General features: G+C 56.7%; 8 protein-coding genes across 8 annotated transcripts; 4 read left to right on the top strand and 4 right to left on the bottom strand.

The window, feature by feature from the left end:
* Window positions 1-633: 633 nt before the first annotated feature.
* Window positions 634-1,555, top strand: PG986_008117 (Succinate dehydrogenase iron-sulfur subunit; the record flags this gene model as incomplete). The annotated part of the gene is made up of 2 exons (XM_066844339.1): window positions 634-1,003; window positions 1,086-1,555. The coding sequence occupies 2 exons, from the start codon at window positions 634-636 to the stop codon at window positions 1,553-1,555; spliced, it is 840 nt and encodes a 279-aa protein (XP_066700451.1).
* Window positions 1,556-1,951: 396 nt separating this feature from the next.
* Window positions 1,952-3,595, bottom strand: PG986_008116 (uncharacterized protein; the record flags this gene model as incomplete). Its single annotated transcript, XM_066844338.1, has 3 exons — window positions 1,952-2,137; window positions 2,310-2,745; window positions 2,814-3,595. The coding sequence occupies 3 exons, from the start codon at window positions 3,593-3,595 to the stop codon at window positions 1,952-1,954; spliced, it is 1,404 nt and encodes a 467-aa protein (XP_066700450.1).
* A 596-nt stretch (window positions 3,596-4,191) lies between these two features.
* Window positions 4,192-7,511, bottom strand: PG986_008115 (uncharacterized protein; the record flags this gene model as incomplete). The annotated part of the gene is made up of 6 exons (XM_066844337.1): window positions 4,192-5,413; window positions 5,484-5,877; window positions 5,953-6,125; window positions 6,430-7,186; window positions 7,290-7,338; window positions 7,392-7,511. The coding sequence occupies 6 exons, from the start codon at window positions 7,509-7,511 to the stop codon at window positions 4,192-4,194; spliced, it is 2,715 nt and encodes a 904-aa protein (XP_066700449.1).
* Window positions 7,512-8,340: 829 nt separating this feature from the next.
* Window positions 8,341-9,460, top strand: PG986_008114 (uncharacterized protein; the record flags this gene model as incomplete). The annotated part of the gene is made up of 4 exons (XM_066844336.1): window positions 8,341-8,412; window positions 8,471-8,492; window positions 8,555-8,623; window positions 8,697-9,460. 4 exons carry the CDS (start codon window positions 8,341-8,343, stop codon window positions 9,458-9,460), a joined length of 927 nt encoding a protein of 308 aa, XP_066700448.1.
* A 735-nt stretch (window positions 9,461-10,195) lies between these two features.
* PG986_008113 (uncharacterized protein) lies at window positions 10,196-11,166 on the top strand (the record flags this gene model as incomplete). Its single annotated transcript, XM_066844335.1, is given in 2 exon segments — window positions 10,196-10,621; window positions 10,639-11,166. The coding sequence occupies 2 exon segments, from the start codon at window positions 10,196-10,198 to the stop codon at window positions 11,164-11,166; spliced, it is 954 nt and encodes a 317-aa protein (XP_066700447.1).
* Window positions 11,167-11,619: 453 nt separating this feature from the next.
* PG986_008112 (uncharacterized protein) lies at window positions 11,620-12,391 on the top strand (the record flags this gene model as incomplete). Its single annotated transcript, XM_066844334.1, has 2 exons — window positions 11,620-11,757; window positions 11,876-12,391. The coding sequence occupies 2 exons, from the start codon at window positions 11,620-11,622 to the stop codon at window positions 12,389-12,391; spliced, it is 654 nt and encodes a 217-aa protein (XP_066700446.1).
* Window positions 12,392-12,550: 159 nt separating this feature from the next.
* On the bottom strand, window positions 12,551-13,450 carry PG986_008111 (uncharacterized protein; the record flags this gene model as incomplete). Its single annotated transcript, XM_066844333.1, has 2 exons — window positions 12,551-13,164; window positions 13,240-13,450. 2 exons carry the CDS (start codon window positions 13,448-13,450, stop codon window positions 12,551-12,553), a joined length of 825 nt encoding a protein of 274 aa, XP_066700445.1.
* A 726-nt stretch (window positions 13,451-14,176) lies between these two features.
* On the bottom strand, window positions 14,177-15,602 carry PG986_008110 (3-oxoacyl--synthase; the record flags this gene model as incomplete). Its single annotated transcript, XM_066844332.1, has 3 exons — window positions 14,177-14,341; window positions 14,405-15,127; window positions 15,198-15,602. 3 exons carry the CDS (start codon window positions 15,600-15,602, stop codon window positions 14,177-14,179), a joined length of 1,293 nt encoding a protein of 430 aa, XP_066700444.1.
* Between the last annotated feature and the right edge of the window lie 215 nt (window positions 15,603-15,817).

Raw genomic sequence — 15,817 nt, 5'->3', positions numbered from 1 at the left:
GACATGCTGTTTGCTGTAGCTGGACGACAAGTTGATCCTCGCCGCAGCGCAGAGATCGGCCCAGGCAGGACGTTGCAAAGAGCCACCACCATGGCTGGATCGCCATGCTATTTGAGCATTTGCGTGTCCTCCAAAAACAATGGATGACAATAAAGATGAAAGTCGCAAAGCAAAATAAAACAAGTAGCCGCTGGGTTATCATTATTATGCAGATGCACGCACACACGCACACCCAAAGTGATGCGGAACGCTGCAGCCAAGAAGGGCCTGCCTGGCCTGCGTAGACTTGGATAGAGTGTGGCCAGCTTATAAAGGCTCGCTCCTGATTGGCCGAGAGAGAGCCGAGGAAATAGGCCGGGTTCCTTTCACGGGTCACGGTGGAATTGGATGATGATGAAGACATTCTTCCCCAAACAAACAGTAGACGACTATCACAGTCTCTTGCCACCAAAGACGCCCTAAAGCCGTCGCAACTCTGTTTCGAGCCTTAATTGGTCGGCTTTTTATTCCTTCCTCGCCGGCACCCATTCCTCTCCCCCCATCTTTTCCCTTCATCCTACAATTGTCTCACGTCGTCTTGGAATAGAGGCCCGTCTGGCAGTTTTCCCTTAAAAAGTTCAAATCCCGCCCACAATGGCAGCTCTCCGCTCTTCGTCCCGGCTCTTGGCCACCGCATCGCGGTCGGCCTTCAAGCCCGCCGTCTTGACCCGCTCCATGGCCACCGTCGGCGATGCCACCAACCAGGCCGAACCCAAGAACAGCACCGTCTCCAAGATGAAGAAGTTCCAGATCTACCGATGGAACCCCGACCAGCCCACCGAGAAGCCCAAGATGCAGACCTACGAGCTCGACCTGAACAAGACCGGTCCCATGGTGCTGGATGCTCTGGTCCGGATCAAGAACGAGATCGACCCTACCCTGACTTTCCGCCGAAGCTGCCGAGAGGGTATCTGCGGCAGCTGCGCCATGAACATCAACGGCACCAACACCCTGGCTTGCTTGTGTATGTTGGAACAGCCAATGGCCTGGCGGGCATCTCGTGCTTGTCCAGATCGTTAGGACGAAGTTGCTAATCAAGATTGTAGGCCGAATCCCTACCGACACCGCGGAAATGAAGGTTTACCCTCTGCCTCACACCTACGTCGTCAAGGATCTGGTCCCCGATTTGACGCACTTCTACAAGCAATACAAGTCCATCAAGCCGTACCTGCAGCGCGACACCCCGTCTCCCGACGGCAAGGAGTACCGACAGAGCAAGGCCGACCGACGCAAGCTGGATGGTCTGTATGAGTGCATTCTCTGCGCCTGCTGCTCAACGTCATGCCCCTCCTACTGGTGGAACCAGGAGGAGTACCTGGGGCCTGCCATCCTGCTTCAGTCTTACCGATGGATTATCGACTCGCGTGACGAGCGCCTCAGCGAGCGAAAGGCCGCCCTCGACAACTCGATGAGCTTGTACCGATGCCACACGATCCTGAACTGCACGAGGACCTGCCCCAAGGGTCTGAACCCTGGTCTGGCCATTGCTGAGATCAAGAAGGAGATGGCTTTCTAAATTAGGAGGTGGTAGTGTATCTGGAAGATTGATATCCATGTTTTAAGTTTACTACAGTGGAGGGGAAGCCCAGGAGGGAGAGGGTGAGGAAGAAAGAGACGACTGTACCATGTTTCTACGGAGTTAACGGTTCGCCGCCGGAATTGTGTCTGGTATGGCTGTACGTTGGCCGTGTTCCTTTGTGTTTTTGAGCATGGATGGAGTTCAAGTGTCACATTGAAGTAACCAATACAGCAAATGAACTAAATTCTAACTTCATTGATTTTACTATTGTATTGCCGGAGACAACAATGCCAAGCCTCGGTCACAAGATGCGCTCTATTACATGATCTAGGAAATAACAGGCATTTTCGGCCAAACATGGTTCGAATCTAGGCTACCCGGCGGATCCGACGATCAAATGTCCACCAGGTTCTCGACAGGCGCCGTGATGTTCTCGGCCACATTCTGCTTCTTGAGTACGGGCGTTGGTTGCACGCTCAACTCGGGATCTCCGTGCTTTGCACCGCTGCTGTCTCCGTCACTCCCGCCGCTCTCAATGCTTGCCAGCCGTCCAAGTCGCTCCTCCACCACGACTGTCTTCTCACTGCTGTTAGTATGAGCAACAGTAGAAGGAGAGGAGGAGGAGGCGACCTCATTCATGCTGTTGCTACCGTCACGTGCTTTGTGGTGATGGCTACTGCCCCCCTTCCGCCGAGTACTACCACTGCCGCCTTCGCCACCCATCATGATGGCCGCCATGACGTCCACGTACGACGATGGCGACGGCGACGGCTCTTGAGGCCCTCATGCTGCCTCCCTTGCTGCTGCGGTGCGCAGAAGATGACGTCTTCTTCTTCTTCTTCCGCATGTCGAACGCCATCTGGATCGCGGCCTTGTACCAGTTGGGCCAGTCGGCCAGCCCGACCTCGCGCAGCCGCTCGTGCGTCCGCGGCATCTCGTGTTCGTACCGGCAGTCCGGGCCGTACTTGCAGGAGCCGTGGTGGCACCAGTGGCGGCAGTGGACGATGGCGCGCTGGTGGCGCTGCGAAGAGGACTTGCTGTTGGGGTTGTGAGGATCGTGGGGGCTGTGAGGGTTGGGGGCCGTCTGCTGTTGTTGCTGTTGAGGGTGCGCGGGCGAGTAGAGCGGGGTCGGGGCGATGGCGGAAAGGAGGCGCGAGGCGGGGTGGTGGTGAGGGGGTAGGGGCTCGCTGCCGCCGCGGACGTGGCGGAGGAGGGGGTAGGGGTTCGTGGGGAGGCGTGGGTTTAGGGGTATGACGGGGGTTTGATGGTGGTGGTGTTGCCCTGGAGCCCTTTGCTGCTGTTGGCGGCAGTAGTCTCGGTCTTGGAGGCTTTCTCCTTTCCTTTCTTCGTCGGTGGCTTCTTGCTGCGGGTGTGGCTGGTTGCTGGCTCCGTGGAAGAGGAGGAGTAAGATGTTTCTGAGGAGCTGTTCAAGGCGCTGCTGGTGCTGTCGTCGGGGTTGTTCATGTTGGAGCTGTGGTGTCCGCTGGTTCCGTTGACGACGGTGACCAGGTCGCTTTGCTTCCTATGGGCATGCTGGCTGCTACTGCCGCTGCCCAATAAGTCCGTCTCGCTGGGCGCAAGGGATGCAGCATCGGGATCCATAAGTAGCGAAGATGAATTGTTCTTACTACTCTCTCGACGCTTGAGGGCAGAATGCGAAGAAGACGACGACGATTTAACAAAGCGTACGTCCTGGTGCAGGCGGACCTCGTAGTACTCGGCCGCCTCGCCGGGGACGACGACGCTGCCAAGGTTCTGCAGGCCCATGGTCTGCTCGACGGTGAGCTCGCGCGGGACGCCGGCGATGTCGATCCACTCGGGCAGCTGGTCGACGGCGATCAGGGGCACCATGGGGCCCGGCGTGGTGATGGTGCCCGAGGCCGTGTGCTTGGTGGTCGCGGGACGGACGAGGAAGTGGCGGGGGAACGGGCCGGCGGCGGCGTGGTACGGATGCGGCCGGTGCATGCGCGGGCTTCCTCCTGCTGCTGCGTGTAGGACGCTTCGATGCTGGTGCTGCTGTAGGTGTGTAGAAGTCATTTTTTTTCGGCTCGTTTGTCTGGGTCCACTCCTTTGCTTGGGTTGGGACGTAAGGGAGACTCGGATGAGGTCGTAGTAGTATTGGAAGGTGAGAGAGCAACTGGTTCTGTTTCTTTCTCTGAGACTGGTGGTAGATCAGGTGCAGGAGGCGAAGTCGTCGTCTTCATGTCCCCTTCATGTCTTCTTTTCCTGCTACGACGGGTGCGGGTCTTCTTCGAGCGATGCGCCATGATTCGGGAATGATATACTGCCTTCGGAAGATCCAGGGGCTGTATTTGGTGCTTATTCGCGGTTGTGTGTATGTAGGTTTGCTATTTGCTCTCGTCAAGCAATAAGCACTATTGTCGCCGTCTACTGCGCCAAAGCTGAGTGTGTATTGAAGTTAGAATGGCCAGCTTATCAGAGGAAACATTGGACCAAATAATGGCATGTGTTTATAATGCGGGTGTTTGGCCAAAGCCTCTAATCTAGAAACGTTTCCGCTAGCTATACAGTACGACTACATATGTATATATAGTTGTCAGGAGACAGGGGGGGGAGCAGATTCCCCGTTTGTAGTGAGATCCCAAACAACACGACATGAGTTTGGGCTAGAGTCACCGAACCTCTACTCTGACCTTTGCCTCTAAACCGTCCACGCAGAAGCCCAGCTGCCGTGGCCCGTCTCGCAGTTCGACCTCCCGCTTGACCCACTTGCCTACCTTCCCCTCCGTTTGCAAGATCTCCTCGCCGGCGGCATCGACCAGTGCGGCCACGTCTTGTGTTTCTTCTGCAGCGTCATTGTCCTCTTCGCCGCTCTCGTCTTCGTCGACGTCCACTTCGTCGTCGAAACCGGCTACGGGATCCCACTCACCCGTCTCCCAGATGAGGCGGAGATCCAATGGTTTCTGCCCAAATAGCTTGCCGGCGATGCCCTTGACCCTGTAGATGTCATAGCTCTTGGGTATCTTGCTTGTCTTCTCAGATGGGGAAGCCTCGCTGCCCTCACCGTGTGGAGGATGATAGATGAACTGGACTGTGATCAATCTCGCCTCCAGGAAGGCAGGGTTGATCTCCTTTGTGCGGTTTATGGCCGGAGCTCCGTATAGCTCGCATAACGCCTCGTATCTCTTGTGATATTTGAGAACTTCGGCCTCTTGATTCGGCGGGACCGCAGCAAGGTGCTTTGCGATGCGGGAGAGGTAGAACATCTCCGCATCCTGTCGGTCGGTTTTGGTAATGTTTCCATAGTTGAGTTTCTCCAGGCGGGCTATGCGGCCCACGGTGATCATGTAGGCGTCTTCGCCCATCGACTTGGACTGGGCCGAGAGCTCGGGGTCCGGGTTCTCGTAGATGGGATTATGCGCGAACCTCAGCGAGGTCAGGCCCGGGAACGTAGTCGGTAGGTCGTCGATGAACGTCCAGTCCGATACCTGGTTATAGGAGATATCCAGGAAGCGGACACTTGAGGAAAAGACGGGAGCTGGATCGGAAGCGTTCGAAGTGATAGCGCTGATATTGTTCCCCTTAAGGTGGATGTTGCGCAGCGACTTGAGCTCCGACAAGCTGGCGATGTCTAAAAAGCTAGTAAACTCGTTGAACTCCATGTTCAGTGAGGTTAAAGTTGTGCACAACGAACCCAGAGGTACAACCGGCAGTGATGAGAGCTGGTTCAAGTCGACGGACAGATTCGCCAGCGCAGGGAACTTCGTAGCCACATGGCAGATCTCGTTCCAGTCCATGAGGTTCTCTTCGAGAGCCAACTCGACCACGTTTGTGAAGACCTTGTCGGCACCTTGGAGCCCTTCATCCTGAAAGACATGCTGAAATCGATTACCACTGTGTATGAGATTAGCAGCCAGACATAGACGCAATGCATGGTCGTGGAAAGGGCCCCTCTTTCACTCACTTTAGTCGTAGAGTCCGCAGCCCAGGCAACTCCGAGCATATCTCGACCACCGTACCAAGATGCGTAAACAGGTTCCGGCTAAGCTCCAAGTTGATGACCTTGGGGCAGGTCTCCCCTATGCGTTGTGCATTGTCGCCGCCCTCGGCGTCGTACGCACGGGCTACGCGCATGCCGTCGAGGATGGCATGCTTCAACTCGGCCAGGTCGGCCTGCTTACGGCGGATCTTCTCGAAGCCGACCTCCTCGGCGAGCTTGCCCGAGAACCGGATCTCGATGCCGCCCGTCGCGATCTCGGCCGTGTACTTTTCCTTGAGCGCTGCGACGAAGCTCCGGGGCGGCTCAGCCATCCTGGTGGGGCGCACAAACGAGGCGGCGGTGGGCGATTTGGATTTGCCTTTGGCAGATGCGTGTCAGCAGCAGCTCAATACACGCCTGCTGAGATCTGATATGCATGTACGTCATGGCTTACAAGTAAAATATCGCTGCCCCTTGTGCGAGCCGTCGTGCTTCCCTCGGGATGCGTCGTCCCATTCTACTCCAATCCAGCTTCCCGTGGTGCCGGCGACCTCACCGAGATACCGTACGGTGCACACAGCTCCGTCGTAGGACAGCCGGTCGCCTGCCTTTGCCTTCGATGCCATACTGAGAGCAAGATGTTTATGCACTTTCAGTTCATTGTTTTTGGTATTAAGGTGTTGTTGACAAAGGTGCAAACGTTGGATCGTACAAAAAAAAGCCAAGTCGATTGGATGCTGTGGAAATTCACACGGAATCCCAGGCACCAGCTCCGTCACCAATCATTGCCAATACCGTCAACACCGTGCAATCGTGAGATATATAGCAGAATACACCGGGGTTTACGAATTTGGAACAATTTTAATACATCGTAAAATCTTGGCTCAGAGGCTCGCTACTTCATAAAAACCCACGCATACATAAAATCTACAACTTGCTCTTGGCCTCCCCGACCACCTTCATCAGGGCGCGGCCGTTGCTCAGGCAGACCTTGCCGCCCTCGACGCTCGTGACGAAGCGGATCTCCTCCCACTCGCCCTTCATCTCGCCCGTCCGCCAGGCCTGGGTGACGAGCTTGTCGCCGGGCTTGACGGGGCTCGCGAAGCGGGCCTGGAACTCCTTGATGTTCTTGGGGTCGCTGCCGCCGAGCTTCTGCAGCAGGCCGTGGCAAGACGAGTTGAAGGAGTAGAGGCCGTGGATGATGGCGCCGCCGAAGCCCATCTTCTTGCCCGGCTCCGGGTGCGCGTGCAGCGGGTTGTAGTCGCCGTTGAGGCGGTACAGCAGGGCCGTCTGCTCTGTCGTCTGGTCGGCGAAGACGGCGTCGGGCTTCTTGCCCTTGGGCGGGGGGAAGTTCTCGGTCGCGGGGCCCTTGGGGCCGCCCCAGTTGCCCTGGGCGACGTAGAAGGCGCTGCCGACGGCGCGCGAGTAGACGTCGCCGGAGCCGGCTTCGACCAGGTCCGTCTGCGTCTCGACGACGGTGCCGGGGCGGCCCTTGTCGTAGACGCCGAGGACCTTGGTGCGGATCTCGAACTTCTTGCCGGCCGAGGTCGGGGGGAGGGGCTTGAGGAACTGGACCAGGCGCTGGCCGTCGACGACGCGTCGCGCGTCGAACTCGGGGACGCCGGGGATCTTGATGGCCTTCTGGGCGGCGTAGAAGTCGATTACTTCTTGCGTATCTTCCTTGAACGCTGTAGGTCGGTCGAATGTCGTCGTCAGTTAGAGAGCTCGTGCTGGTTCGTTTGGCTGGGGAGGGGGGGGTAGAGTAAAGCGAAAGGGACTGCTTGTACTTACGCAGGACAACCGGGTAAGTTGGGAAGACGGAAAAGTTGGGATCCAGTTCCTATGGTATGGTCAGACTTTGCGCAAGACCTCCAAGCTCTGGCGTGCACGTACAAAGAGGAACTGGAGCTCGTCGGAGGTGCAACCAATGCTGGCGGCGAACAGAAGGGCATCGCGCTTCAACCACGACACCTCCTTGGGAGGGTACTCAAATCCAGCTCCAGGGCCACTCATTTTCGCGATGGTTGGTTAGATCAATCAAATATTGCTGAAAGAATGCAACAGTGTGATGTATATGATAGGTTCAATTGTCTGCAGCCGCGTGTTTCTGAACAGGATATATACAAGAGGAAGCTTGCCGAGAGTATCATCAGTTAAGGTTGACGCCGGGACAACAGCCGCCCTGAGAGTCGAGAGTCCCCTCTGCCGAGGTAACAATAGTGGGGAAGTCGCTGTACGGAACCTAGGCAGTACAGTACAGTAAGACGCCGGGGGAATGATCAGCGAGACTCTGTCCCTGATCAATTGCACAATGGACAGGCTGACTACATAAGACTTCATATACTTGGCAGCGTTCTGGCGTGATTTTTAGTATCAATGCGTGAGCTATATCGACTTTCCATGGCGCATGCGCTAGAGGTTAAAAGGCATGCACTTTAGAGGACCACTGTAGCGGTGGCCAATACTATAAACGGTCCAAGCAGCCGGGCTTTGCTACGGGTCGAATTCAACTATGCGATTATACCTACATGTATTACTGACCTGTCTTGACGTCGAGTCAATCAACCTGACCCGTTGCGCGGCAGCTATGTCATAGTAGGGCGCTCCCGTTTGGTTCGTTTGTATCCGGCCGGTCCTTCTGCGGAGTGGAAACGGCGAGCAAAGCCGAATGAAATCTGGAGCGGTAGTTGCTTCAAGCTGACTGAAGCTACTACACCTCCAGACTATCGCACCATCTTTTCAGGAGTCCCCCATAGACGTGGAAGTTGCGCTGGATTCTTGATAAAAGAAGTTCATTCCTCTCACTCTCTCACAATCCACTCATTTGAGCCCCTCATACACAATGCCGGCCTCAACACCAAAATACCTTACCGGCGACACTGCGGCAATAAACGAGTTCATTGACCGCTTTGATGTGAGTAGCGGAAATCAGACACCGTCGATGTGGTACACTTGCTAATATTCTCACTCAGACCTTCCTGTTTGACTGCGATGGTAATTCTTGCAAAATATTACTGAGGCATATGGACGAGTTCGCAGCTAATGTCATGACGTAGGCGTCTTATGGTCGGGTGACCATCTTTTCGAGGGCATCGTTGAGACGCTGGACTTTTTGAGGTCCAAAGGTTCGTCTTTCACGAGCTGGAAAAAGATGGTGTCACATTGGGAAGACCATGGGCTGATCTGTCCCCGTACTAGGCAAGAAAGTGGTCTTCGTCACCAACAACTCCACCAAGTCGCGCCAGGACTACCAGAAGAAGCTCACGAACCTGGGTATCCCCAGCGAGGTCGACGAGATCTTCGCGTCGGCCTACTCGTCCGCCATCTATATCTCGCGCATCCTGAAGCTGCCGGTCGGCAAGAACAAGGTCTTCGTGCTGGGCGAGAGCGGCATCGAGTCCGAGCTCGCGACCGAGAACGTGCCCTTCCTCGGCGGCACCGACCCGGCCCTGCGCCGCGACATCACCCAGGCCGACTTCGACGCGCTGGCCGACGGGTCCGCGCTCGACCCCGAGGTCGGCTGCGTCCTGGCGGGCCTGGACTTCCACGTCAACTACCTCAAGCTCTCGACGGCGTACCAGTACCTCGCGCGCGGCGCCACCTTCCTCGCCACCAACACGGACAGCACCTTCCCCACGAGCCACAGCTTCTTCCCCGGCGCCGGCTCCATCTCCGTCCCGCTGATCAACATGACGGGCCAGAAGCCGATCGCGCTGGGCAAGCCGAGCCAGGCCATGATGGACGCCATCGAGGGCAAGTTCCAGCTGGACCGTGCCCGGACCTGCATGGTCGGCGACCGCCTGAACACCGATATCCAGTTCGGCATCGAAGGCGGTCTCGGCGGGACTCTCGCCGTCCTGTCCGGGGTGTGTAAGAAGGAGGAGTGGGAGGCCGAGGATGCCCCGTTCCGCCCGGCCTACTATGCTGACAAGCTCAGCGATTTGCGCGCGGCGAAGCAGTGAGACGAGTTTACGAGACATGTTCTGGAAGGGTGCTATTATGATAGATAGAATATAGAATAGACATTCATGCGCGGTATCCTTTCCTGTCCCCATGTCAGGGTGATCCCGGCTCGTCGGTTGCAGTCGGAAAGAGCCCATCGTATAACCTATGCTTCTCCTGAATGGTCCAGTCAACCTGACTAGTCGGATTTGTGGTCTATGGAATGGTTGAGTGTGCACATGTCCCTGCAGAGCGATGCATCAATGGCACCGATCATTCGGATGTGGCCCGTCCCGGATATGATCCTAGAAACGGACGCGCTTGGTCGATAAGTTAAGAGATCGTATGAGTTCACCACTTCGTAGCTGCAGACAACGGTCCAATAGGAGTATTCAGGTTAAATGCGGTTGATTTCCCCCGCAGTCCCCTAATCCCCGCAAACAGGACATGACCGTATCGCTCGCTACCTGACTATTGAACGGGTCATCGGACTGCCTTCGTAGAATCTTGGCCCTCCGTGGATCCGGTCTTGGGTACCGCCTGCCAAGCGAGTCATATAAAGGGCGGCTCATCAGGAGATTCGCGACGGGATGCATACTGAGCAGCCAAGCGCTTGGAGCAGGAAAACAGGAACATCGTCTAAAAACAGTCAAATATTCTAAACAGTGTTCCAATACTACGATATACGCACTACGTTTAAACCTACCGTATACCAAGGCTATCAGTTTCGAGTTGGATCGAATTAGTTATACACAATGGAACCCCCGGCGCCCCTGACCGAAGAACAAAAGCAGTTCTTCCTAAAGAACGGCTACCTCAAGCTGAGCCGCTGCTTCACGCGCGAGCAAGCCGCCGAAGTGACCGAAGGCGTCTGGACCCGCCTCGGCATGTCGCCGGACGACAAGTCGACCTGGACCCAGCACAAGATCAACATGCCCTCGCACCGGACCTTCGACGCCGCCGCGCTCGCGCCGCGCGCCTGGTGCGCCATCTGCGAGCTCTGCGGCGGGGCCGCGCGCGTCGACGAGGAGGCGTCGCGGTACTGGCGCGACAGTCTGATCGTGAACCTGGGCACGGCCGCGGGCGAGGGGAAGCCGGTCCCGCCGCGCGAGCTCGACAACTGGCACGTCGACGGGGACTTCTTCGTGCACTACCTCGACAGCCCCGAGCAGGCGCTCCTCGTCATCCCGCTGTTCAGCGATGTGCCGCCCCAGGGGGCGGGACGATGCTCTGCCCCGACGCGGTGCCCAAGATTGCGCGCTGGCTGTACGAGCACCCGGAGGGCGTGTCGCCGCGGATGGTGCCGCGGGGCCACCCCGACTTCGCCAAGGAGAAGAACCTGGAGTGGTACATGGAACTCGCTCGGGGGTGCGATGAGTTCGTGGAGGCCAGCGGCGAGGTTGGGGATGTGTTTTTGCTGCATCCGCTCATGATGCACTCGGCCACGAGCAACGCGCTGCGGAACGCGCGCATCATCACGAACCCGCCCGTCAGTTTCCGGGAGCCGCAGGTCTTCGACCGTGGGGAGAGTGACAGGGACTATAGCCTTGTCGAGCTCAAGACGATACAGAGCGTGGGTGGGTTGGACAAGATGAAGGGGTGGAGGCCGACGATGCCGCGGGAGGCGATCGTGCCCATGAGGGTTCGGATACAGGAGGAGATGAAGAGGAAGGAGCTGCAGAGATTGGAAGAAGCTAAGGGTGTTGCGGCTACGGTTGCGGCATGATATATATGAGTATTCCAGACTTGTATAGGGGCGGGCAGGATACATGTATAGGACGCATACACTCGGGGTGGGCAGGAATTGGTATACGGGCAACATATATAAAGGAAGAATGGCAACTACAGAGCATATCAGGAGTAAAGAAACGAATATATGCAGATCAGATAAGATAAAGTATCGAGAAGAAAGCCCATCCTCAGTATAAGGGTGTCTCAATCGGTGAATCTGTATCATGTTTTGTTCTCTACAACGCCTAATACGGCCTCTACTTTTAGTCGCCGGTAGTTTTTGTAGTTGTCAACCACCCCCACATTTCACTAAATCAATTAATTCCCTAGGCGAATCTTCATACCTTCAGCTTACTCGACTTCAACTTAAGACCAACCAACCCAGAGTCTAATAGTTCAATTCCATATAGAAGAGCAAATGAGTACCGGGACAATCACCGCCGACACCATGCTGCCCGTAGAGCTGACCCTCGTCGTGGCCGCGACGCGGGACATGGGCATTGGCCGCGCCGGCACCCTTCCCTGGACCGGTCTCAGGAAAGAGATGGCCTACTTCGCCCGCGTGACCAAACGGCTTCCCAGCGACGTAAGTTTTATCCCCCTTTCTATCTTTCTCACACCTTGTAAACTTCCTATGTCTCTATCTCTATATACACCAAGCAACCAAAAAAACAACAACTTCAAGCTAACATGAGGCACAAAAGGCGCAACCTCCGGCCATGAACGCCGTCATCATGGGCCGCAAGACCTGGGACAGCATCCCGACCAAGTTCCGACCCCTGAAGGGCCGTCTGAACATCGTCATCAGCCGCTCGCACCCAGAAGACGCCCCGGCGACCGTGGACGCGGAGAAGGAGCCCGTCAAGGTCAGCTCGCTGGCGCAGGCGCTGGAGTACCTCAAAGCCCGGCAGACCCAAACAACGCAACCGGTCGCCAAGGCCTTCGTGATCGGCGGCGCCCAGATCTACGGGGCGTCGCTGGCGCTGCCGGAGGCGAGGCGGGTCCTGCTCACGCGCGTCATGGACGACTTTGAGTGCGATACCTTCTTCCCGCTGCGGCTGTCGCCCGGGGAGCAGGAGGAGAAGGACAAGGACGGCAAGAAGTGGGCGCAGCTGTCCAAGGAGGAGCTGGATGCTTGGACGGGGGAGACGGTGCCCGGGGGCGTGCAGGAGGAGAACGGAACAAAATACGAATTTCAGATATGGGAGCGAGTCGAATAGACAGACAGCAACTGGATCTATAATAAGAACAGTGGTGGCCCTTGGCCTCACCGTACAGTCCTGTCTAAGTAAGTGCTTATGCGAAGTGGAATGCCTGAGCTGTGCGCTCCCCAAGTCTTTTTATGTTACATTATTTTACATGTATAACACGGGGCAGCCTCATACCGCACCCAACTTTCTTTGCATATTCGCGATAGACTCCTTTTCAGTCGCCGTGGGCTCCTCCGCTTTCACCTTCGTCGCCGTCGCCGCCGCCGCCGCCGCGGGCGCATTGGGCAGCAAGCCCTCGAGCTCGCGGACGGGCCTGTCGACGACGTTGAGCTCGTTCTTGGCGGGCCACTTGAAGGCGGCCGAGGCCTGGGCGAAGAGGGCCTCGTCGGGCATCTGGTCGAGCATCTTGAGGCACAGGCGCATCCAGCTGACGACGGCGGCCACACTACGAACGTCGACGTCGGCCGCGGCGCTGAAGATGTTGCGCCAGACGGCCGACGCCAGCACCGCGTCGCCCCGGACCACGCCCTCGTCGTACGCCGCCAGCAGGCCCCGCCACGTCACGAACAGGTCCTTGAGGTACCGCTGCCGCACGCCCCGCGACGTGATGCCGTGCGTCAGGTCCATCCGCTCCTCGGCGTCGAAGAAGTAGTGGTCCACGAGCTGCTGCTGCCACGAGCGGGCGGCGTCCTTGTCCAGGTTGCGCAGGCGCGCGCACACGAGGTACATGTGGAGCATGGTCACCTGCGACCATGTGCTGAACGTTGCGGGGAGGCCGAAGTCTGGGTAGGGAAAAGTTGCACAGTTAGTCCCGGTGTTCTGGACAGAATATATAAAAGCGAGCGACAGCTACGAACCTGTGTGCCACATCGTCTTGCCCACGCCGATCTCGACGCCGTCCTCCGTCTTCTGTACTGTGCCATTCCGCTTGTCCTCCTCGGAAATCGTGTAGGTGGCCTGGCTTGCGCAGGTCTTGTAGATGATCTCGGTCGCTCGGTGGACTTGGTAGGGCTGAGTGCTAGACTGCAGGAGATGGCCCGCGGCGTTCTTGATGAAGTCGGGGAGCATGGACGCCTGGGATCGTGGTGTGCTCGAGAAACCCCTTCGTTGTTGCTGCTGCTGCTGCTGCACCGGCTGGCGCTGGGAACGCTGGCTGGGATTTGCTGCTAGTCGGGAGGCTGTTACTATCGAGGACGCAGCAGACGCTTCTGCGGAGTTTGAGGTTATCCGTGCCTGTCGGGCCAATTGGCCGACATGGCTTCTGCAGCTCCGGCAAGCCATTGTTACAGAGTTGGGTATGATGCTTGAAAGACCGCAGGCTACACCGTACAAGGAGTGCGTGTAAATATGGTGGTGGCTGTATGGTACTCTGAGGTCTTCACGTCATCGAAACCTGTAGTATACGACTCGAGCAAAAAAATGCGTGGAGTTGAGAGCTTGCGGCGCTAACTCGTCGGCGATCGGCCACAGGGAGTTTAGTGGCCAAACAAGCATCTTGAAGCTTATTCGCTTTCCACTGATCACTATTGAAGCGATGCATTACAATGCAACAGTTTGCTGGTGTGTAATATGTCTTGGTGTGACGTTTCTACTTTATTGAAGCGGATTTTCGGTATTTCGTCTTGCGCTGTAGCACTGCACTCCGGTGCTTCCAGCTAGGATTTGCCCAACTAGAACAGAGCAGCTTTAAACCATACGCTCCCGTTTTGGGTACTGTCCGTTTCCAGCATGACCACGTAAGTCTTTGGCTCAGAGTCATGAGCATCAAATGCTATATATTGAACTCCGCAGAACTCATCCATGGTATTTGGCTAGCACCAATGTCGCATTAGTACCGCCGAAACCGAAACTGTTCGTGAGGGCAACCTCGACGTCTTTCTGCTGAGCATGGTTCGGGACCAGGTTGAATTTTGGGGCAACGTCCGGGTCATTCAAGTTCAAGGTGGGCGGAACCGAGTTCTACTTTTGAGTCAGCAAAGACGATAATACGAATTTGTTACCTTTTTGCTTCGAATGACTTACATTATGAACCGAAAGAACCGAGATCAAAGTCTCTATAGCACCTGCTGCTCCTAACAGATGACCTAGGGAACCTTTGGTGCCACTGACTGTGACTTCCGACTCGTTCTCATATCCTTCGGGGCCAGCCATGAGAGTCTGTATAGCCATGGCCTCGGCAGCATCGCCGATCGCTGTCCCTGTTGCATGCGCGTTCACGTAATCGATCTGGTTTGGCCTCAGCCCCGCTGATTTCAGTGCCTTTTTCATGGCCAGCAGCGCACCCGAGCCGTCTTCGCGAGGGGCCGTCATATGGTGCGCATCGCCGCTGGAGCCGTACCCTCGGAGCTCGGCATATATGCGGGCGCCCCTGGCCCTGGCGTGCTCCAGCTCTTCGAGAAGGACGACTGCCGCGCCTTCGGACACCACGAACCCGTCTCGTTTGCGGTCAAAGGGGCGACAGCTGGAGGCCGGATCATGGTTGAAGGCGGTTGACAGGGATCTGGATCGGCCGAACCCGGCAAAGGTCAGAGGATGGATGCAGGCTTCTGCGCCGCCGGCAACCATGACGTCGGCGTCGCCGCAAGCAATGAAGCGTGATGCATCTCCTATAGAGTGGGCGCCTGTCGTGCAGGCTGTTGTGGCGGTGTGATTTGGTCCCTGGAAGCCATACTTCATGGCTATATGGCCAGCTGCCATGTTGATGAGAATCTTTGGGACAAAGATGGGCGAAACTTTCTTGTAGCCCTGTGAAGCAAGATCAGCGCCTCGACTCTTCCATAGCAGATACGTAGATACGATAAAAGGGAAAACGTACCCCTTTTTCGTAGGCCAGAGCTGTCTTATAGATCTCGTCCAGATTGCCAATCCCACTGCCTAGACAAACCCCCGTCATCTCTAGCTGTTCACGCCTCGACGGAGACCATTCTGCATCTTTCAGCGCCTCCGAGGCAGCCGTCATCGCATACTGCGTGAAGAGCGACGCCCGCCTCTCCTCGGACTGCGTAAGCCAATCGCTCGATTGCCATTTCCCGTCGTCGATGCTGCCTTTCGGGACGATACCGGCAACCGTACTAGATAGCTCTTGCCATTGTTTCTGTGGCTCGTAGTCGGCGACACTGACGATGCCGCAGTGGCTCTCGAGGAGGCGCTTCCATGTGCGCTTCACGCCCACGCCGAGGGGTGTGACGGCACCTAGCCCTGTGACCACAACGCGACGCATGGCATTCCCGGTTTTGCCGTACTTAAACAGCGTAACGTACTCTGGGTACCCTGCGCGTCATATCAAAATTGTTGCGCCTCAGTCGGACATCGAGGTATGTCCTGTGCAAATAGCGCCGGGAGATGCTGAATAATACTCAAGCTACCGCATAGCTGGATGTGCTGGTATATAAAAATGGATATCGGGCCAAAGAGCTATCTGGATTGGGTCTAGGC

Source organism: Apiospora aurea, assembly GCF_038362705.1.
Source record: "Apiospora aurea strain CBS 24483 chromosome Unknown utg000005l_segment0_segment0, whole genome shotgun sequence".
Taxonomy (NCBI): domain Eukaryota; kingdom Fungi; phylum Ascomycota; class Sordariomycetes; order Amphisphaeriales; family Apiosporaceae; genus Apiospora; species Apiospora aurea.
The sequence above is the reverse complement of the archived record's forward strand: the minus strand, read 5'-3'. Positions and strand labels throughout refer to the sequence as shown.